General features: G+C 40.2%; 2 protein-coding genes across 3 annotated transcripts in view; both read right to left on the bottom strand.

Annotated features, from left to right (window-relative positions):
• LOC110194830 (tubulin polyglutamylase complex subunit 2-like) overlaps positions 1-4,957 on the bottom strand; it is a 35,855-nt gene extending 30,898 nt beyond the window's left edge. Inside the window, exon 1 of one of the 2 annotated variants that reach the window (XM_020967396.2) lies at positions 4,677-4,957. In XM_020967396.2, coding sequence (XP_020823055.1) covers positions 4,677-4,758 — 82 coding nt within the window. In that variant the 5' untranslated portion in view covers positions 4,759-4,957. The remainder of the gene's footprint in view (positions 1-4,676) is intronic. The other variant, XM_020967395.2, reaches the window with a different exon arrangement.
• Positions 4,958-11,249: 6,292 nt separating this feature from the next.
• The window catches only part of NFX1 (nuclear transcription factor, X-box binding 1), a 78,266-nt gene continuing 66,451 nt past the window's right edge, over positions 11,250-23,064 (bottom strand). The window contains exons 20-24 of the mRNA XM_020967359.2: positions 22,210-22,305; positions 19,202-19,268; positions 18,493-18,638; positions 15,482-15,586; positions 11,250-11,862 (exon numbers count right to left, since the gene is read on the bottom strand). Coding sequence (XP_020823018.1) covers positions 11,790-11,862; positions 15,482-15,586; positions 18,493-18,638; positions 19,202-19,268; positions 22,210-22,305 — 487 coding nt within the window. The 3' untranslated portion in view covers positions 11,250-11,789. The remainder of the gene's footprint in view (positions 11,863-15,481; positions 15,587-18,492; positions 18,639-19,201; positions 19,269-22,209; positions 22,306-23,064) is intronic.

Raw genomic sequence — 23,064 nt, 5'->3', positions numbered from 1 at the left:
GCTTCTCAGAATGCCTGGTGTCCTATGAAACTCAGCTCAAGCGTCCCCTTCTACACAATGCCTTTCCTGATGCCACCAGTTCCCGGTGCCCTCCTTCCCAAACGACCTTGTATGTTTTGTATACACTCAGATACGTACATGCTGTCTTCCCTCCATTAGGATATGAGCTAATTGTCTCACTTTTCTTTATATCCCAAAGCTTAAGAGCTCTGCCTGGTCCTTATTAGGTGATTAATAAATGCTCATTGACTGTTTAATACTACTGCAGAAACCTAACATTCAGCATTTTCTGTCTCAAATCATGTCCCCTACCAGGTGCTGGGTTTGGACACTTCCCATCTGTGCAGCCTTGGGCAGATTATAGCAGGTAAGTGCTTGGCTGTCCTTTGGGGTTATAATCCCATCCACTCTGCTTCAGAGGAAATGTGTAGATTTTTCAAATGCCTAATAGGACCACATTCCAGTGTCTGATCCCCTAACAGTCAGATCACTCAACCCAAACTAGCGTCCCTAAACTAGTGTAACCTAGGTGAGACTTCACTTAAGTCTCCAGCCACCCAGCCGGTGGGACACAAAGGCCTTGAAAGTGACAGAATCTTGCCAAGTACTCTGTCACCTCCTGCCCCTCACCACCAGGAGTACTCACCATCTAACTTCCAGAGACCCTGCCCCTCAATCAGGGGAAGTGAATCTGCTCAACTCTGGGACTCATCGTGGGACAGAGCTGCCCCCAAGTGGACTGAAGTGTAGGTAAAACCTCACCTGAATCCCTCTAATCCTAAAAGATCCCAAATGCTCTTTGGCTCATCCAGTCATCCCATAAGGACACCAGCTAAGCTTAGCAGCCAGCGGTGGCATTTTTTCTTGTTAGATGCCCTGGAACTGATAATTTATTATTATTGTTCTTGTTATCTTATCAAGTCAACATCACCACTGCTCCTAGAAAGGGTATGACCCTGTCTTGTCCTATGGCTCCACACAGAATCCCCGTGATTTTGAGTCAGACTGCCTAAACCAACACTCCCTCTCCTGGCCACTACTTCCTACCCTCATAAATACCCAGACCAGCCTAGTCCCTTCCAGGCTCCTTAGTTCTACTCAGGTTGATTATATATTATTTTCTCTCAAAAAACTTCATGCTCCAGTCAAACTGGCCTCCACCTTGTTCCCCATACACAATGTGCCCAACTCCCACCACCAACCCGAACAGGCTATTCCCATACATGGAATGCTCTCCCTCTTCATACCCAATTTTTTTTTTTAATGATTAGGCAATTGGGTTTAAGTGACTTGCCCAGAGGCACACAGCTTGTAAGCATTATGTATCTGAGGCCAGATTTGAACTCAGGTTCTCCTGACTTCAGGACCAGTGTTCTATCTAGCTGCAATGTTCTCCATCTTTACTTCCACCTACTGAACCCCTAGATCAGGAGTAGGGAACCTGCGGCCTCGAAGCCAAACACGGCCCTCTAGGTCCTCAAGTGCAGCTCTTTTACTGAATCCAAACTTCACAGAACAAATCCCCTTAATAAAAGGATTTGTTCTGGAAAACTTGGACTCAGCCACAAGGCTACACCCAAGGACCTAGAAGGCCACATGAGGCCTCGAGGCCCCAAGTTCCCCACCCCTGGTCTAGGAGCTACTGAAGGGCCACAAGCCACCCACTAAGATAATGAATAACATTCTCTTATTGTACAGGCTGTTCTGAGCTTAGGGCAGTTGATGGGGCCATACATGACTGCAGAACAACTTCACATCAGGCTGCCTAAACTGATTTAGACACTGATCAACAACACCCCGGCCAGGTGGCAGGGAGTAATCTGAAATAGTCAGATGATGGCATGCTTAGCCACCAGCAACACACTGATCATTCATATACTCTGTAAGACAATGAACATCAGTGAGCTCTCTCTCACTGTTTTCAGAGGCCGCTATTATGAAAAGGGGAGTAAGAGGGAAAGAAACAGGAAACAGAAGACAGTGGCTGTTTGGAGGGTCTTCTAGAACAGATGAGTAGATCTCAACCTGTGGGCTGAGGACCCCTAGCTTTTACTGCATTAAATGATTCTATATAATAAATAAGGAAGTATAACTTAGACTGAATAAAGCGTCTCTGGCATACTTGGTTCTACTTGATAAAACATATTTAAGTGCCTACTTCACGTAGGCTGCACACGTGTGGCTGGACATGTATGTGTTACTTTAATTCAAATGTAGGTAGATACTATTATAATTACATCATTGAAAGCATCATTAATAATTTCATTTCTTAAACATTACTGAATTAATGTCATCAGGTATTTTCTCAATCAGTGACAGTAGTCCAACTATTAACATGGAAGGTGTATGAAGCTGAAAAGCCGCACAGTCTAGTCAACAGAACCTGGAATTAGGAAAGACCTGGGTTGACTCCTTGCTCAGACAGTCTTTAGCCGTGTGACCTTGGGTAAGTCACTTCACACCCTTTAGACTGTTTCTTCATCTGTAAAACCAAAACAGTAATATCTTATCTCACTAGATTATTGTGAGGATCAAAGGGGATAATTTATGTAAAGCTCTCTGCAAACGTTGCAATGGGCCACAGAAATATTAGTTATTTAAACAAAACACAGAGAAACCTCATAATCTACAATGTCAGGAATTTTAAAAAATGCTTAGACAATAATCAAGTTTAACAATAATCAAGTGTTATATAACATATAACATAGGAGAGGCAGTATGGCTTAAGTGGATAGGGAGCCAGTCTCCCAGTCAAGAAGACCTGGGTTTAAGTCCAGGTTCCCACTACTGACATCTACAGGCTGTGTGCCCCGGGCTACCTCAGGCAACTATCTCAACAAGAGTATAAGTGGCAGAGAAGCTGTAGATATGATTGATGTGAGGGAGTACCAAAGAACTCTCTACAACCTATAGAATTACAACCAAAAATACATGGTCTGTATATATGTATGTATGTACGTATGTGCACAATACACATATATATGTACATAAACACAATTTATATATACATGTATAGGTGTACACACACACACACACACACACACACACACACACACACACGGTGTCCCAAAAGTCTTAGTGCAGTCTAAAGCTCTAATAACGTAAACTGCACAAAGACCTTTGGGACACTGTAGATGTATGTATATAATATGGACATATCTATATCTATTTGTGCCTTGCCTATGATTTCATAGATTGTAGGAAGCCCCTCCTGGGAAGTGTTCCCTTAGCTTAAAACTGCACTAAGATTTTTGGGACACTGCAAATAAATATATCTGTATACATGTCAGTGTGTATATTAGGTATTTATGTATGCACACACACAAACACATGCAATATATGCATTGATACCTATCCACATAAACATGTAACTAGATGTTGAAGTAGATAGAACACCGGGGCTGGATTAAGGAAGACCCAAGTTCAAACCTGGCCTCAGATACATAATAGCTGTGTGACTCTGGGTAAGCCACTTAAAACCACAAAAAAAACACTACTTGCCACAGTTTCCTTATCTGTAAAATGGTGATAATAGCACCTACCTCTCAGGGTTATTGTGAGGATTAAATGAAATAATTGTAAAGTCCTCAGTGTAGTGCCTGGCACATAGTAAGCAATATATAAATGTTAGCAATTATTATTACTACTAATTGTAAAGCATTTAGCTTAGTACCTGGCACCTAATAAGTGCTATATAAATGGCAGCTATTATTAATACTGTAAAGTGCTTAGCACAGTGCCTGGCACATAGTAAACTCTATATAAATGTTAACTACTATCATCATTATTAATTTTAAGTTGCTTAGCACAGTACCTGGCACATAATAAGTGATATATGTCAGCTATTAATAATAATGACAATAATTACATATATAAATCTTAGTTGCTATTATTAGTCTTAAAGTTCTTAGCACAGTGCCTGCCACGTAGTGCTATATAAATGTTGGCAATTATTATCAATAATAACTGTAAAGCACTTAGCTCAGTACCTGACACATAGTAAGCACTACATAAATGTCAGCTATTATTAATAATAATTGTAAAGCACTTAGCACAGTGCCTGGCACATAATAAGCGCTATATAAATGTTAGCTATGATTATTATTAGCAATAGTAACGTCAGTAACCCTGCCCTGTGGTTTTTGCCCGTCCCCCCCTGCCCCCCGCAGTGCTCAGCCTGGCAATAACCCTGGAAAAGGACGCAGGAGAGGAAGGGCTTGGGGTTCTTCTTCTCACGGGCGCAGGACCCAGCGCCAGAGCTCGGGGTTCCCCCTCTCGGTCCCAGGACAAAGCCCCGGCTGTCCGGCTAGTCCCCATTGCCACCCGGGCCGTCTAAGGCAAGGCTGAGTTTTCTAGGGCAGGGGACTATTGTCTGGCCTTGGCTCCCAATCCCTGCGGCCGGGCGGGTCCCCTTTGGGTTAAGAGCCTGGATTCCCGCCTGCGGCCCCGCTAATGCAGCAGCCCGGGCTGGGAAGCCCACGTGGCCTCTAAGCCGCGCAAGCATGACCGCACGGATGACCCTCCCAGCCTGGCCGTCTTCTCCTCCTCTGTCACTCACTGGCCCAGGCACCGCCACGTGACTAGCCGGTGCGTCTTCGCAAGCCTCGTTCCCTTCCCATCAATCCCGGCTCCGCCCGCGCCCGCCCCTCCTTTTCCTCATCCCTCCCTCTCCATACCCAAGATACGGGTGATCCCGAGGGTCAGTTTCTCCAGGTGCGGTTTGGTGTTGCCCAAAGAGGGCAGCACTTTCTCCTCCATGGTTCGTGGACCCCCGACTCCGCTTCTCGCCGGGGAGTCGTGGAGGGAAGATGCAGGAGGAACCTCCCCAAACGCCCCGAGCCTAGACTCCAAAACGCGGTGCCGGAGGGTCTGCCGGGAGTTGTAGTTCGTCCAGACGAGCTGACCGGTGATTGGAGGGGCGAGGGCTGGAAGGGAGGTGTCCGGTGGCTCATGGGAGTGAGAGTTTCCACAGCCTCCTGCATCGCCGAGTGACAACAACTCCCAGAAGCCCCCTCTCCCCGGCTCTCCCACTGACAAACCAGCTGGTGCGGGGCGGGGAGAAGAGTTCTGGCCGCGGAGCCAATGAGAGGCGAACCTGGGTGGGGGCGCGTCTCGCGGCTTTGGTGGCGGGGCTTTTGGGGGGGCCCTGGCGGATGGGTGGATGAACCCGGACCCCGCGAGCGGGGGTGCCAGCCAGCTGCCGGGCAAGTTAGAGGGGAAGGCCTCCAGCTCGGGGCAGCGGGATTGGGGCAGTGACGTGGGTGTGCGGAGGATGCCAAGGGGGTGCGCAGCTCTGCCTGCAGCCCCCCGAGAAAGGGGCTCCCGCCCGCCCACGTGACCTGCAAACTGAGATGCCCCCTAATAAGGAGCACCTGGGGCTCGTAGCCTGTCGTCCTTTAACTTAAACATTTAAAAAAAATACTTCGTTTTTCAAAAATATATTTCAATATTTTCAACAATACACTTAAATACAATTAGTTTCTTTGTTTACGTTTTTTTACAATTAGTTTCTTTGTTTACGTTTTTTTAACTTGTATTTTTTAACTTGTTCATTCGTGTCAGTCGTGTCCGACACTTCGTCACTCTATTTTGGGGTTTTCTTGGTAAAGATACTGGAGTGGTTCGCTATTTCCTTCTCCAGCTCGTTTTACAAATGAGGGAACTAAGGCATACAGGGTTAAGTGACCTGCGGAGGGTCACACAGCGAGTAAGTGCCTGGGGCTGGATTTGAACTGACTTCCCGACTCCAAGCACTTCACCACCCAGCGGCCCAGCTTTAAATGTACTTCAATATAATTGATTTCCTTTGTAATCCTTTATATTTCATGCTTTATAAAAACACTGGGAATGCTTGAACTTGTTTTGTTAAAAGGTATTTTTATAACTACTTCAATATAATTAGTTTCCTTTGTAATCTTACATTATTTGTGCACTTAAAACATTGAGACTCCTTGAACTTTTAAAAATATTTCAATAACTACTTTATAGTTGTTTTTCTTTTGTAATCCTGTGTTTTATGCATTTAAAAGCATTCTGAGCCTCCGTATTTAAGGGAAAAAAAGGTTTTTGATAACTATTTCAATATAAATGGTTTCCTTTATAATACTATGTATTTTATACACTTAAAAATATTATTCTGAGAAGGGGTTTGTAGGCTCCACCAAACTGCCAGAGGGGTCCATGGTGGCAAAAAAGTTGAGAACACCTGCTCTAGGACAAAATACAGCTTTTCCTTTAAAGTCCTTCACATGCTGGCCCCTTTTCAGACTTATTTCATATGACTGACCTACTAGTCATTTCCTAGAACTCAGTATTCCAGGCCTGGCACAGGCTGCCCTTATTCCTGGAATGCACTCTCCCTGCCCCAACCTCTAATACAACCCTTAGCTTCTTCAATGCTTAACTCAGGTGTCAACTCCTCTGTCTTGACTTACTTCCTACCAATATGTTAGTGTGATTCCTCTCTTAAATAAAACAACATTGTATTGATCTGTTTTGGTGTTGAATCTTCTCCCCCTACCCCATGAGAGCTCCTGGATGGTAAGGACTGACTTTTGTTTTCTTTCAACTGCCCTTGCACATATGTTGGAGTTGACAAGAATAGCCCAACTTCACACGTAATTGTAGCTATAGTTACATTTCAGATATGCTATGGTGTCTAGAAAGTTATAAATTCCGTATTTAATTCCTACTATGTGCACAGCACTGTGCTGGACAGTGGGGAAGGTGGGATCCAAAAGAACCATATTGACAGGATTCCTACTCTAGGAATTTAAGATCAAGTTTGGGGAGATGATGATGATAGCTAGTGCTTGTGCTTTAGGGTTTGAAAAGTGCTTTTAATCTCATTTTACTTTCACAATAACCTTGGGAGGTAGGTGCTATCATCCCCATTTTACAGATGAGGAAACTGAGGCAGCCAACGGTTAAGTGATTTGTCCAAGTGACAGCAAGGAAATGTATGAGGTTAGATTTGAAAAATACTCATTTGTGAAAAAGTAAAGAATGGGGAAAGCATTGTGAGCTGGAGTGGCCAAGGAAGGACTAACAGGATATGATCTGCTCCTTTGAAAGGGTAAGATTTAGAAAGGTGGACAGTCCAAGTGGGAATAGGAATAAAAGCTTGGATGACTGGTTTACAGTAGGAGATGAGGCTGGAAAGGTTGGTTAAGGCTAGATTAGTAATAGTTTTGAATTCTAGACTTGAGCTTTGACTAAGATCAAGGAGCCATTGGAATTTTTTTTTTAAGTCTTCCCATCTCACTCAGGCTGCATGTACAAGCAAGGGTCACTTAACTGACCCAATAGTAATCCTGGTTAGCCAAGGAAGTTTTAACCTGCTACACTTTTCCTACCCGGGCTAATTTGCCCCTCCTTAAGCAGCTCTGGTGGTTCTCCATTCCCAGGGGTCTCACCATATTGTTGCCAAGATTAGAAAGGACATTTGATTAGCTTTAGCTCTCCCGCAGCTCAAAAACTCCCAAACTTAGCAGCTTTAGCCTCCTCAGCACACTAGAGGCATACACCAACATACCTGGCCCACTGGAGATTTTCAAACAAGGTAGTGACATGAGGCATTAGATTATACTAGGCAGTAATGAAGATGAATGGAATGGGAAAAGGTCAAGAAACTGGTGAGAAGTTAGCTTTAGATGATAAGAGTTTGGATAAAGTAAAAGCAGGAATGGTAAAGGGCTGGATGTGATACATTTCAGAGGAAAAATTGGTAGGACTTGGTGTCTGGGTCTACGTTGTAGAAAGGAAGCCTGTTATACTGATGTGCTGACCTTGAGTGACTGGGAGAGTGCTGATGCTTATTGATAGAACCAGGAAAATTAAATTTCTAGGGGGAAATGACAAGTTCTGTTTGAGGTATTTTAAAATTAAAGTGATGGTAAAATATGAAGATTTCCTGTAGGAAGGAAGAAATATGGGACCAGCACTCAGTCAGATGTACATCATTTCCTGCAGAGGTGATGTTTGAAACTATGAGAACCAATTCACCAAGGGAATGTAGAGGAAAGAGCAGAGGGCCAAGTACACCAAGTATTGGAGAACAGCCAGATTTGAGGCGGTGAAAGAAGGCAGAAAGGTAGAACAAAGAAAGTGCAAATATCAAGGAAGGAGGGTTTTTAATAAGTGGATGATCAGTTACAGTTAACATGTTTATGGTAATAACTAGAGTTACACTATGACATCTACCTTGAAGCACTAATCAATCTCCAAATTAGCAAAGTGTCTAGAGACTTAAATCAAACAGACACTAAACCAAGTTGCTGTCTACTTGAGAAGCAGTGGGATATGGTGGAAAGAGGAAAAGCTTTGGAAGTAAGAATTGGGTTCAAATGCAGCCTCTGAGACACCTAGGTAAGTGATCTTGGGCAAGTAACTTAACCTCTCAGTAACTCTGGCCCTTTCAGGGGGTAACTTAAGATTTAGAAATTATGGAATTGTAGATTCCCTGGATTAGGTGGAGATCTTTATGCTCTTTGAGGCAACTGGGTGGTATGGTGGATAGCGTATTGGACTGAGAGTCAGAGGTAGGAAGTCAAATCCTCTATCTGATGTTTTATTTTTGAGGCAGGTATGTAGCTCAGTGGATTGAGCACTTGCTTAGAGTCCAGATTTGAGGTCAAACCCTGCCTCAAGAGATTTACTAGCTGTGTGACCCAAGACAAGTCACTTAACTTCCCTCATCTATAAAATGAAGGGGTTGGCCTACCCTTTGGTGATTTCCCCATAGGTTCCTGAATTTTCATTGTCCATTTGTTTAGTCATATTTACTGCACAGCATTGGTATAATGATGTCTTACTGAATGAAGCCTGATTTTAGACTCCAATTGTGGGACTTATGGGACTCCAATTAGGGCCAATTATGGGAAGAGGTCCCAAAAACTCACCACTATCACCACTGCAGTGGCAGCAACACTTTCTAGAAGACCTCCTTCCCCTTCTCCGAACTTTGTACTCCATGTATCTAGCTCTTGGTTCTCCAAATGTGTGGCAGCAAATACCAGATGTCAGCAGCAAGACTTAGGGGTTTCCCTTAAAGCAAAGCATAAAGTCTGGCAGTATAAAGCAAAAAGCCTGGAACTTACATAATTCCTTTGCAGATATCTTGGTTCTCTTGTCCTTTAAAAATCTGAAAGCATTACCACACTAGAGAAATGCATACAAAGACCCCAGAAGTCCTTTGGTTAACCTCTTACCTCTCTGCTGCCTATCCCAGAACGGATTGTCTTCCTCTTCTTCCCTACCAACAGTTGCTTGGGACTATTTCCTCTCTTGCCTTCAAGTTGCTGACTCCTCTAGGGCTGGTTTTGTAGGCAGCATTTCCTGATCCTATCCAGTCTGCTCACCCATCACCTAGACACAGCTGCACCCCAGAATAGCCTGGTTTTCTTGGATAAATATTCTGTGAGAAACTGTAAGACTTCTTTCCAGTGGGCCAGGGTAAAAAATCCTGGTCAGAGGCAACAGGGGGCAACAAAAAAGGAGGTATCTTACTGTATGACCCCTAAGAAAGTAAAGAAAAGGGATGACTAGGTTGGGTTCTCCAGCTAGCCAACAAGGGTCGAAGCCACAGTGGACCTGTGGAGAAAGAGCCTAAACCAGGCTCTTACTGTCACCTTTTTCATACTTTCCTGTATGGAATGGAAGTCTCTTCATGTATTTCTGGGCCCACCATAGGCCTCTATATCATGTCAGAATAATGCTGGATCTCCCAGTGGCCCTCCTGATTCCCCTTTGGTGGATTTCATTTCCCTCATATCTGTCCAGTCTTTCCCAGGGGCTCTCATTGGATAAAAGATTTTGAACTGGAAGTAATTTCCGAGATTATGCAGTCCAGCTCACTCATTTGAGAAAACTAGGCCTAAAGAAGGAGCAGCTAGGTGGCTTAGTGGATAAAGTGCTGGGTCTGAAGTCTAGAAGACCCAAGTTCAAATCTGGCCTCAGACACTTAGCAGCTGTGTGACCCTGGGCAAGTCCCTATTTGTCTCAGTTTCCTCACCTATAAAATGAGCTGGAGAAGGAAATAGGAAACCACTCCAGTATCTTTGCCAAGAAAACCCCAAACAGGGTAAAAAAGAATCAGACACAACTGAATGACAACAAAAAAAAAGTCACAGAGGTGACAGAACCAGAATTCAAACATGGGTCCTCTGCTTGTAAGTGAGTGCACAATCCTGAGCCAGCACTACTCACTGCTACCAATCGCTCCATTGTGGAAGGGTGGCGGGGGGTGGAGGAAATGTCCATCCCCATAATTTCATGTGTGCAAACTCACTGATGCAGACCAGCAGCCTGTCTACAGAGTTGCCTGAGACATTGAAGATTTAAATGACTTGCCTACAGTACCTCCACCCGTGTGTGCCATGTTACTTCTCTGCCTCCACAATTCAAAATTTCCTCATCTTCATTTTCTCTCTCTCTCCATCATCATTCTCTCTCTCTTTTTTAATGTCTTTGCTTCCACTGATTTCTTGCCCTTCTATTACTATAAAAAGGCTCCCACAGGCTCAATGCAGCACTCTCAGGACTTATGCATGGAAGATGGACTAAAGAAATCAGATGAGTTGTTTCTGGTGAAAAAATGATAATTATAAAAAACTAAATGGAACTGTCTGATGCTAATCAATACTATAAATAAACCATACTCCTAAACTTCTCACCATCGAAGTAAAGCATCCTTTGGTTCCCAACTAATATGTATTTTCTGGGAGGCTTGAACTGACTGGGGGAAAGTTTACCAGATGGTTCCCCCCACAATCGTGGGATTCTCTGGTAGTCCTTGTCTTTCCTCAAAAAATGTAAGTTTCTTCACTGTGGGCTGTTTTGTTTGTGTCTCAGTACCCTCAGGGTATAGCATATTGACTTGAACACAGGCATTTAATAAATGTTTGCGGTTGAAATGAATTAGATGGTACAATTAGATTCTGTGTGTATCACAGAAAAATAAATTCTAGAAATCTGATGCTTTGTCTGACCAAGATTTATGTAATTATATTAACTGTGTCAGGTGCATCAGCTATAGGTTTGTCAAATTTTTCAGTAAATTTGATGATGTTTCAGATGCAGAATCTACCCCCTACCACCCACCCCATAGCACATATGATATCAGATAAAGAAGAATAATGTCTTATTTTGTAGACTACAGAATTTGCCTGCTTTTTTCTAAAGGTTACTAGAGATGAATAACTTACTGAGCTAGAATGCATAAACTATAGTGATAATTACTTCCAGATGAATAAGCATAAAGAAAACTCGAGTTAGTATTGAATGCAATTTGCAAAGTTGATGTTCCAGTGAAAACCGTAAATCTCATTTTCATCACAAGTCATTAAGATATTCCAATTCCATTAAAAGTACAATAATGCAACAGGTAATAAAATCAAACGGCAGTTCTGGTTTCTTAAAAAAAAAATCCAAACCAACACTTTCCCTTCCCCTTTCTAATTAGCATTGTAACTGTACAAGTACTAAGTTGCAAGTACTAAAGTACAGCAAGTTGCTAAAAAAAGGTGGAGTAGGGGGGAGGAGTAGTAAGGTACTCAGTAAATATACAAGCAGAGTTTGAATTACATTTGAAACTCTCTGTACAGGCAGGAATAATAGTCAATTTCTGCGCACACTCATGCTCTGGACCTAGCAGTACAAAACAGTGTGCTAAACACTGATTACATGGGAGTTAAAAACTTGCATGATGATTATGTCAGTTGGTAAATGAATCAGTCTTTTCATTACATCTAAATTAGACGTCAAGAATTCTGATTGACACATTATCTTCCTCAATCTTGAACATCAAAGTAGTCAATGACTGGTTCCTTTGTTACTTTCTGCATTCCGCTGCTACCAGGATTCCTGAAATAAAAACAATCATATGATGACAATCAAGTTTTGGGGAAAAATGATGTTTTAGAGGAGTTGTATGTTTTTTGGAAGTTGGTTAATTTACCATCTAACAAACTTTGTAAAACGGCTTCAATATATCAGAACCATTACACTATTTAATATGTATAAAGTCTGACTATAAAATAAAGAATCTGTGATGAGAATAGCCTTATCAATTTACAGCCATACTATGTGGCTAATGCATTAATAGTAACAATATTAGCATAATAATAAAGCGCTTTCAAAGCCATTGTCTCATTTAATTATACCCACATTGCCAAACAGGCAAGGACAAGTTGTATTTTCTATCTATGAGGAAACTATGTTTCTAAGGTTTACTTACTCACCTAAAGTCATAAGGGGAAGAAAATATATAGTTATAAGGCTATTAAATAGTTAACGAAATTCAAAGCAAGATCAATCTATTAATATACACCATGCTCCCCCTTCCACAATTTTATGTAGTATTTTATTTAAAAAACATTTAATAAAAATTAAATTCAATATAGCTGAAGGATATAAAACATCAATATTCCAGCAAGCAATATGCATTAAATAACTGAGTAAAAACAAAAAAAGTCCCCAATAGTTCAAATGATTGCACCTTTAAAAAAAAAGGCTATTTCACATTTTTTTTTTAAAAAATGCAAAAATAATGAACGTAGATCCAAAGTTTTGACTAACGGGGCTTTTTAAATGTTTAAAGAAATGTGTTACAGCTAAATGGAAGGGTGGCTGATAACATTCTCCTTGGAAAAACAAATAAAGCAGTTGATGGAGTTAGTTTTATACTGATCCAAGGGCAACAAGTAGTATCATTTAGTGAGATACTTGTTTATCTCATATTGCAGAGTTCATGATAAACACTTGCCAAAAAAAAAAAAACAACTACCAAGAAGATAACTTCAACTTTTATGCCAACATTAACTGCAGAGAATAAAGTGGAAGAGAAAGTAAAGAACTCAGTAAAGTCTTTCATTATATCAATGTATACTATAATAACAAAAATAATATTAGCTAACATGTATATAATGCTTTAAGATTTGCAAAGCACTTTATAAACACTACATCATTTTATCCTCACAACAGCCCTGGGAGGTAGGTGCTATTATCCCCATTTTAGAGATGAAGAAAATGAGGCAGATGAAGGTTAAATGTCTTGTCCAGGGTTAATATGGCTATTAAGTGTCTAAGGCCTCAGCTGAATTCAGGTCTTACTGATTCTATCTACTGAGACACCAGCAGCATAATTACCGAGCAACTTCAGTGCAAGAGCAGGCACAGGGGAAGACAAAACAATCTTGGAAAACACAGTTCAAGACTTAGAAACGAGAAAAACCACAAATTTGCAGAACACACAGAAGTCTGAATATTCTTTTCGAGAAAAGCACTGGGAGGTGTTGGATATGGCAAGAATCAAATTAATATCACAAAACTAAAACTAATTATATAATGATAGGAAAATTCTATGTGGGAGTCATTTCTGAATCTGCTCTTTGTACAGTAAAAAAAAGATAAGAATCATCTAAAATTAGAAAAAAAGTAAAACAGCATAAAACTGAGGCAACTTAAATCTAACCTACTTAAAAATGAGACAATGAAAAATAGGAAACTGATAAAAAAAACCAAAACAACCCAGCCTTAATCACCATTAACACCATTTCCCATGGAAGTTTAACCAACACATATCAATTGCTAACTATAAGGGGATGAAAAGAGACTACAATCTTAGTTGAGAATCACTTGATATCCTGCAACTGGAGAAGATATGGTAGCTAAGGACTATATCAGATCAAAATATAAACTAGTTTGTAAAAATCTTACAGAAGAGGTAGAAGATTATAAGCAGTAATACCTTATAAAACAATGAAAAAGCAACAGAGGGAAAATGATTTATAGAAGGCTTATTGAAGGACCCAATTAAACTATAAAACTTGAAATCATTAAGGACAAAAATAGAAGGATAATATGATAAATGGAAAAGATTGTCAAGGTGTCTGCAACAAATTATGACAGAACCATAATATATGAAATCTAACATCACAGTCCCTGCTATCCTGCCAGATGAAGCAGAAACTACACTAAAGAAAGGATGAGAAAAGCAGGGCTAGACTACATGTACAATTAGGAGGTGTCACAATTTTGAGGCCTTGAGGAATCAATTCTTGATATCTGAAAGAGGAGAGGATACCCTTTCAAAAACAGATATTGTTACTGGGAATAATGGGGACTGAGAAACTATCAATAACTATACTCTCACTTTTCCATCTCTACAAAATCTTTATGAGAATCTATACGTATATTTAGGGCACCTTGATGAAGCAATGACACAGAAGCTTTTTCAGAGGATAGTCTTCAGCAGGGTTGCACATTCAGTCACACCACTGCCTGGAAGATGCAGAAATTATCAGCTCCCACTGTGCTTACTGTTTGCTGACTATAAAAACATTTGATTTGGTACAGGAAAAAGCTGCCTTAAGGGCTCTAACAAAGTACCTGGCATACATGGCAAAATCATTTAAGATTCTTTCAAAAGATATGACTTTCATGACTTACTGATTATTAATATCAAGCAAGGGATCAAACAGAGAATGCTTGCTACGGTTTTGGATGATTTTCAGTGCTAAGCTCAAATGGAAATGGGTTTTGCCATAAATAGTGAAGTTCTCGAAGGAAATTTACAGAAATTTCAAAGAAATATACAGCATAGACGGAAAAGTATTCTAAGAGGGAAGGTACCACCAACACGTACGATCATTTGCAGAAAGACAATGGATTGATTGTATTAATTCCTGAGACAACCTACTAAAGGATATTTAGTTAAGAATCTTGCCTAAAAACCCAACAGAAAAAACTAAGTAGATAAAGACCATCTTGTTCAGACAATAATAACTAGGTGGAAAGCCCATGAAACTGATACATTAGTTGGACAGACTGCAGACACCCAATGAGCTCGGCCCAGAATGGAACAGAAGCAAGAAAGTGAGCTGCATTCCTTTTGGAAATCGTGCAGCTTCTCCATGAAACAGAGGTCCATCTTTTTAACATCAACACTCTTCCAGCCATACTGTATAGCTTCAAATCACAAAACACCAATATCTGAGGACCTATAGTTCTGGGTCACCTAAAGGACAATGGTGGGGGGTATGTTACTGCAACACTTGAAATTTCTGAGGAAATGTAGCATAAAGGATATTATTAGGCAGCTAGCTATATAGGGAGATCAAGGAAAAACTGGAGCTCAGAAACTCCAATGGTATCTACATAACATCTAGAAGTTAAGAGGAAAGCCTCTAGTATACTTAGTGGGTCCTCTCAAAGAGGTAGACAAAGAGGAGCTCTGATGCTATCTTGCTTTTCTCTTTACTTCTCTGGGCCTCTGTTTCCTTATCTATACAAAGGAGGTCAGAACATATTCAAGGTCTTTTGTAGCTTTAACACTCTGTAGTTCTTTGACAGTAGCTATTTGTGCTGCAAGCACAGTGGGAAAGAAAACATGTGTAAGTAATCAGAGCTCAAGACTGAAGTGTACCTCTAGAGGGCCTTGGATAATTCTCTACTTCTACTAGCATAAGTAAAGAATTCTTACTTATCTGTCTGTTGTTTGTGATGAGGAATTGGTGGTGGAGGTCTTGACTGTATTTCCCTCTCCAGTATATCTGTTAGACTTGTAGGAGGACAAAGAGACTTACCCCTAATAAAAGAAAACACAAAATGTTAAATAATCATTTAGTCAGCAAACATATTCAGTACTTAGCATTATCTGTTTCCTAAAGGAGGCATTTCAGGATCTTTTCAGAAATTACTTTGTTTACTCTGTGTGTGTGTGTGTGTGTGTGTGTTTTCTATGCAAATAAAGACCTCAGACTGAGTTCCACCTCTGATGCAAATTAGCTCGTATGACCTTGGACAAATCACTCAAGCTTCCAGTGGCCCATTGCCACAAAAAGAATATAAATTAGAGAGAGGGGTGTCAATCTCCATTAGTAGAGGAGGTTCTTCACTGCAGACTCTCTACATGATGAAATCACAGGTCTGGTTTTAAAATTTATGCATGCATGCACATGCACGTATGTGTACATATTTCCCGATAGAATGTAAGTTATTCAGGGGCATTCTTTTTTTGGCTAGGCAACAGAGTTAAGTGATTTGCCCAAGGTCACACAGCTAGTAAGTGTCAAGTGTCTGAGGCTGGATTTGAACTCAGGTCTTCCTGACTTCAGGGCCGGTGCTCTATCCACTGTGCCACCTAGCTGCCCCATCATGGGCATTTTTGTCTTTGTATCCCTAGCACCTGGCTCAAAGTAGATACTTAATAAAGGCACTCTGTCTGACTGTCATACCTAATGCTGACTCACCTAAAAATTTCCATTTCCTTCATGTCAATTACCTAAGATTGATATTTAAACTTCAGATCCTAGGCATTCCCTACCCGTTTGATTTTTCAACCACTGACTCACTTTCCCCTTTAGCAGTTTCTGGTTCTCTTCTGGTTCCACGACCAATTTCTTGGGGAAATGCCGTAAGAGCTGGAATAGGAAGGGAACACTTGACTATGGTTCTGCTAATGACTTGAAATGGCCTGAAATGAATTCTAAGATATCAAAGTAAGAGAGGGAAAGAAGTCTCTAAAAGAATTTGTTTTGGATGTGAAAGGTAGGAAAGATGAGGTAATATCTGTGAAGGCCATTCTGACCTACTGATGGCAGGAAGACAGGCTGCTAAAAAAAAACCCCACAAGAGCAATGTATTTATAGGTATATGATAAAGTTGGATTGTCTGGGGTAAAAAGGTGACCTGGGAGGGGAAAATCCTGAGTTACAATTTTGGGATATGTACTGTAGAAAGATTTTAATGTTGTATCCAAGTAAAGGTTAATAGGGAATGAGCAATTGCTACCATTAATGTTTTTGTCCAAGTATCAGATATGCACATCAAAGCTATGATTTTAAGGTTCTATGTTCTATGCTCATTCTGACTTTCTGAGAGAGTGATGACTAAGGACTAATTATTAAGTGCGTGCTACGTAGTCCAGGATATCCTTGTATAGCACCAAAGAACAGCTTCTCCACAGAGAAGGAGTTTCTATCAGCCATAGCAAAAGGTCCAGATACCTTCAGGTCAGGAGTAACCTATGAGTCTCTGAGAGGTAAGTTCTCCTTTGTTGTTGTTCAGTCGTTTTCAGTCACGTCCAACTCTTTGTGACCCCATTTGGGGTTTTTTGGGCAAAGATAGTGGTGTGGTTTGCTATTTCCTTCTCCAGCTCATTTTACAGATGAGGAACTGAGGTAAACAGGGTTAAGTGACTTGCCCACGGTCACACAACTAATAAGTATGTGAGTCCAAATTTGAACTCATGAAGATGAGTCTTCCTGATCCCAGGCCCAGCATTCTATCCACAGTGCCACCTAGGTGCCCCAAGTTCTCCTTAGGGAGGAATAATAAACAACTACTTGCATCTAGGCTATAACTTAATAAGAGATGTAGGCCTTAAGGAAACATGGGGCTGTTAGAAGGATACAGTTCTTCTAGGAAACCTTGGAATGGAAAACTAATTGCTGCCATTAGGACCATAACTTACCTAAGAGGACTTGGCTGTGTGGTAATCACGTGCCTTGCACCAGATAAGACCTTCCTGGGGGAAGGTCAAACTATTCTTTTATACAGGTTTCCTATCCCTGCCTCACAAGTTTCACTACTCCAACCCATGCCTTCTAATGGGGCCAAAGCAATTTTCTCTAAGCAATCTCACCAGGCCACTCCCATACTCCATAAACTCCCAAAGTTTCCCATTACTTTTAGAATATAATAAAAATTGCACCTTATATTTGGTCCTAATCTATCTTTCTGGTATCACTGTGCCACTGGCCTTCTCTTCTCCCATACAGTATTTATGCCATCTCCTGTCTTCAGGCCTTTGCATTCCTTCCTCACCCCTGTCTCCTTGAATGTCCCTTTTCCTTCAAGATGTAGCTCCCTCACTACTATCTACATGAAGCATTTCCTGATCTCCTCAACTATTAGTGCCCTCTTTCAACTACCTTGTATTTATCTGTATGAACTCATGTACATACTTGTCTCTCCCTCAACAGATCATAAGCTCCTTAGGAACAGCAATTGTTTCATTTTCGTATATGTATCCCCAGCTCCTAGCTCAGTTCCAGACATACGGCAGGCACTTAATAAATGCCTGTTGACCAAGACATATTTAAATGTAAAGACTGGCAGATGTGGTGGGCAGTCCCCTGGAGTGGCTTCCAGATGTGAGAAGCCCTTCTATGTTCTCTGCATTTGCATGCAGCATTTCATTGTCTGGCAGGTGAGAGGAAAGTCCATCTGATACTGGAGAAACATCTGATAAAAGCAGACTAAGCAGTTTCAAACTTCTACTATTTCCCCAGACAGTCATTCATATTTGGGATAATTCAGCTCCTCTAAATGAGGCAAGGACTCACTCTTTTTGATTCAGAACTTAGAACTTTCACAGAGCAAGGCTGCCATGCAAAAGCAAATCTTCTATTTCTGAGAGAAATATTCAAAACCTTAAAATTATTACAGGTCCCTCTACAACTCAGAATAGAAGAGTAAAATATAACATACCTCACTGCAGTGATAACAACATTGCGCTTTGGTTCACTGTCATAACTCACACTCTCAATACCATAAACCTGGGCCAACTCATAGATGAGCTTTCGATGGTCTCTATTCATAGGAGGGTAGCAATGACTTTTCTTAACATTTTTTCCCTGTATGGGAGAGAGAAGAGAGACAAGATAACTTAAGTCACTCAGAAATTAGAAAACTCTTAACATAACTTGTAATGCAAATAACACCTCTGACTTAGATTTCAGTCAATTACCTAGATTTTACCAAGAAATCTAGATTATATAACTAATTTTAAAATCAGGAGTTAAATACTACATGTACAAAACTGTGTTTTGCCTTTTGATTCACAGGTCCTCTATTATAATTTTCTTAACTGCAGCTCCCAGTTCACACTTTAGCTGGTACTATAAACTCCTGGAGAGCAGGACTTGTTTCACTCTTTGCATCTTATCCCCAGGGCTTAGCACAACACCTGGCATATCACAGAAACTTCATAAATGCTTGCTGATTGAATGTCATGACCATTTGTGCTTGTAGCAAGGCAAATATCATCTTTGTACTTGCCAGTGCCGTCTGCAAATGAATCTCCCTATCCCCATTCCTTTTTTTACAAGATTGTTCCACCAACTCTGATTCAGGTGAAATTCATTTTTTGTGTTACAAGCTGAGTTTTTGGCATTGGTTCAGATCTTTGGCTACCAACCTTATTAACAGCTTCCACAAGAGCTTTCATTTCCTTTTCAACATCACTGACAAATTTTAAGTCCTTCCTGTAATTAGAAATTATTTTAATTATCTTATCCATGAACTTTTTCTAGCAAACTTGATTTTATTTACTATAACCTTCCCACCCCTGGCCAACAAATATGAAAAGGACAAAAGAAAGGAAAACTAAGAGGGGAAAAATGTCAGATACTGGAGAATGGGAGATGGGAAAAGGGACAGAATGAAAGACAGAGAAAAAGGAAAGGGAGGTGCAGAGCAAAGAGGAAATAAAAGCTCACAGAAGTGTAGACAGCCATGTAAGGAGCAATTTGAGGAAAGAACTATCTCTCCCATGGCCTTTTCTCTCAGCTCTTTCTGTTTTCCTGAGTCAGTGAGCACTCCCCTGACAACATGATTTTTAGAAAAACAGTAGATAGGGGGCAGAACTAAGATGGTGGAATAGAGGAAACTTGGCCAAACTCTCAACATTGTCCTCCAAACAACTTTAAAATAATACCTCAAATAAAATTTTGGAGCAACAGAGCCAACAAAAAATCGGGGTGAGACATTTTTTTCTGGCCTAAGAAAACTTAGGTCAGCAGAAGTTTGTGACACCAGAGTGAAAGCCTGTCCGGAGCCCACACATGTTACCATAGCAACAACAGCTGCAGCAACAATGGCTGATGCAGCAGCAGCATCTTCAGGAGCTATCTGCTTGAAGATGGATAGGGAGTCAGACAACTGGTCAGAAAGAGATTACAGGGGACTCTTTGCTGGCACTGGGAACAGCTGGCACTCACTGGCAACTCTACTGCCCATATGTAGTTGTAGGTAGCAGTTCCAGGGCAGAGAGGGTCAGTCACAAGCGAGCAGGGGCCTTGCAGTTCCAAGGCAAAGAGAGTACTTGTACTTGTGGGTGCAGGGAACCAGGGCCTTTCCTGGGTAAAGACCAGAGAGCACATAAGGAGAGTTGTGACCACACCCCTCCCAGGATCACACCCCTTGGAAACAACAAAAATTTGCAGAACCCCAGAACTAGCTCTGAAAACAGCAGCATGAAAAAGAAGCTTGAGAAAATGCCTCCCCACCCCAGGTGAGCAGGGCCCAACTCGAACATAAAGTTCAAAGTTAAGTAACAGGCTAGAAAAATGAGTAAACCAAAAAAAAGCTATTACGGTGGCTGGGAACATCAAGACATAAACTCAGAAGAGAGCAATGTGAAAAGAGCAACAAATAAAACCTCAAAGAAAATTGCTAACTGAACCAACAAGAATTCCTGCAAGAGTTAAAGGAAGAGATAAGAGTGGTAGAGGAAAAAATTGGGAAAAGAAATGAGAGTGATGGAAGAAAAGTATGGAAAGAGAATTAACAGCTTAGTAAAAAAGAGGCACAAAAAAGTGCTGAAGAAAATAACAACTTAAGAAAGAGAATTGGCCTAACAGTAAAAGAGGCACAAAAAGTCACTGACCTCACATGTATAACTGAAATCAAAACGCTTGCCTTCTCAAGGACAGGGGACAAACAGGAGAAAGGGAGAAAATGTGGAAGTTAAAATTTTAAAAAGTGATTGTTAAAATTTTTTTTACATGTAATTGGGAAATATTTAAAGAAAGAAATAAAATAATTTATTAAAAAATAAAAAATCAAAAAAATTTCTCTATAGATAGTGAGGTCCTCTTGACATTTTGCTGATTGCACAAGCCCTACAATTCTAGAGAGACATCTAAATTAGATCTAAAATAGATCTAAAATTACTGTAAAATTCAACCTAGTAATCCAACGGGAGGGAAAAAAACAAGGTGAATATAGAATGTTTATTGTGTAAACTATACTATGCAGTTGGATATATAGACCACTGAATGATCCATTAGTACATGTCTATTGGACAGACAATACAGATGGACAAAAAACTGGGCCCAGAGTAAAAAAGAAGTTTGAATTGCGTTTAGGAAATTGCAGAGTGCTTCCAACAACACCACGCTTTTCCTTGAAACAAGAAAATCATCTTTTAAAAACACCAAACAGCCTTCAAATTCCCTGACAACCTACGAAGAATCAAAATTATGGTTCACTGAAAGGATGATAGATGTATAATAGGTGTTAACAGGCTGCAGAACATTACCCAAGATGAAATGCGTGCAAGAAATCAGCACAAAAGACATCTATGATCAATGGAGAGAGAGTCTGTGTACTTCATAAATGGCCATTTTATATTAACAGACAAAGAGAAAAGCATCCAGCAAATTGAAAGTATTCTTTGTACAGGATTTATAGACAAGAATGGCACAAAATGAAAAGGTATGGTCAGATTACAAAACGAACCTATGAAGGAAGTCTGTACAGGTGACAAATTGGAGATACTAACTTATTTAAGTAGATAAGCAGCTAAAAATTAACTAGTTTACAATCACTATTTTAAAAATATATGAGAAAACCAGCAACATTCAAATATACATATCTATTTTTCTAAGTGCACCCTTCACTTCTCATTTGGTGACTTTTCTATTCCAAGTAACAGTTTTTTCTTGCCAGGGAATAATCTCACTACCTTCCCCACTTGGATTAACTACCTCTGGGCTTCCCTTCTGAACTAGGCAGAATCACAATCAGTTTGTAGTTCTCTTTACAAGATCAGAAAATACATTTTCTTCATCTAGCTTTTTCTTTGCCATTTGAAAATGCCACAAAGAAGTTTTAAGAATTGTGTTCTGTCCAACACAGCTATAATTTCTCTGTTCTCTAGTTTCTAGAAGCTTAGCACAACTCCCATAGCTCTTGCAACTTAACTGACATAAAGTGACAAAGTTTAATGAGTTCTATTCTCTTGTCAATTTCCTGAACAAATTTAAGAGAGTGAAAAATATTTTTAAAATACCAGAATTTGTTATGAAAGAAAATTAAACAGAACTTTTATTAGTATCTTCACAAATAATCACAAATTCTAAGTGATCTAATAGCTCTTTAGTTTTGCAAAGTACTTCCCCCAAAGCACAAGAAGCCACATACCTAGCATCTTCTTTCAGGCTATCACTGTATCTTGATCCAGACCGTACATTAAAAGGGTCAGAACTTTCACTGATATTAAGAGCCTCTGCTAGTCGCCTGAAATTAAGAAAGAAACAGGCGTATTAAATAAATGGTTTCTTAGACACAAGGGAAAACAAAATGATTAAATGTGACAAATACGAAATGGGGATTAATTGGCTTTTTTGAAAATAAGGATGAAAAATGCAGAGCAAAATATAAGCTAAATATGAATTAATTATTTAGCTTAAGAAGGCTTAGGAAGTAACAAGGTTGGAACTGGTTACCAGGTGTTCATTTTCACTGAGAGGCAATGAGTTTAATTAAATTACATTGAAGTACTTTAATAAGGGTACCTTTGCAGTGAAGGGTATTAAATAATGTCTAAGACTGAGAGAAAACTTAGAACAATGGTAAATAAAAACCTAAGGTGAATTTAAGTAGATTCAAAATGGAAATCCAATTGAAATCGACAGTGTTTTATCTAGGGTAAATTTTCATTTTACTATTACTATATGTTTATGTTTTCATGATTATATACTGTCTCTACTGCTTGTCTGAATATGTCCCACTCATTTTTATAACATAAAGCTAATAACCTCCAATGTTGTCAGCTGTTCTTCTGGATGGCACTGCTGCTGAACTTAAAAACTATCATTTGATTTTTTTTTACTGTGAGAAAGGATTACTCCAAGTGAAATTCACCACAGAACATGTTTACAATTTGAGAGCTGTTATTTACCATTACTGCACCCTCTGATTTTTCCTCTGTGGAACATTTCATTATGCACTGGGGAAGTGCAGTAGAGGAAATAGACTGGGGAGGGTGGATCACAA

The sequence above is a fragment of the Phascolarctos cinereus genome, unplaced genomic scaffold, assembly GCF_003287225.1.
Source record: "Phascolarctos cinereus isolate Bilbo 61053 unplaced genomic scaffold, phaCin_HiC Scaffold_4;HRSCAF=312, whole genome shotgun sequence".
Classification (NCBI taxonomy): Eukaryota; Metazoa; Chordata; class Mammalia; order Diprotodontia; family Phascolarctidae; genus Phascolarctos; species Phascolarctos cinereus.
Note: the sequence above shows the minus strand (reverse complement) of the source record. Positions and strands in the feature narration are given on the sequence as shown.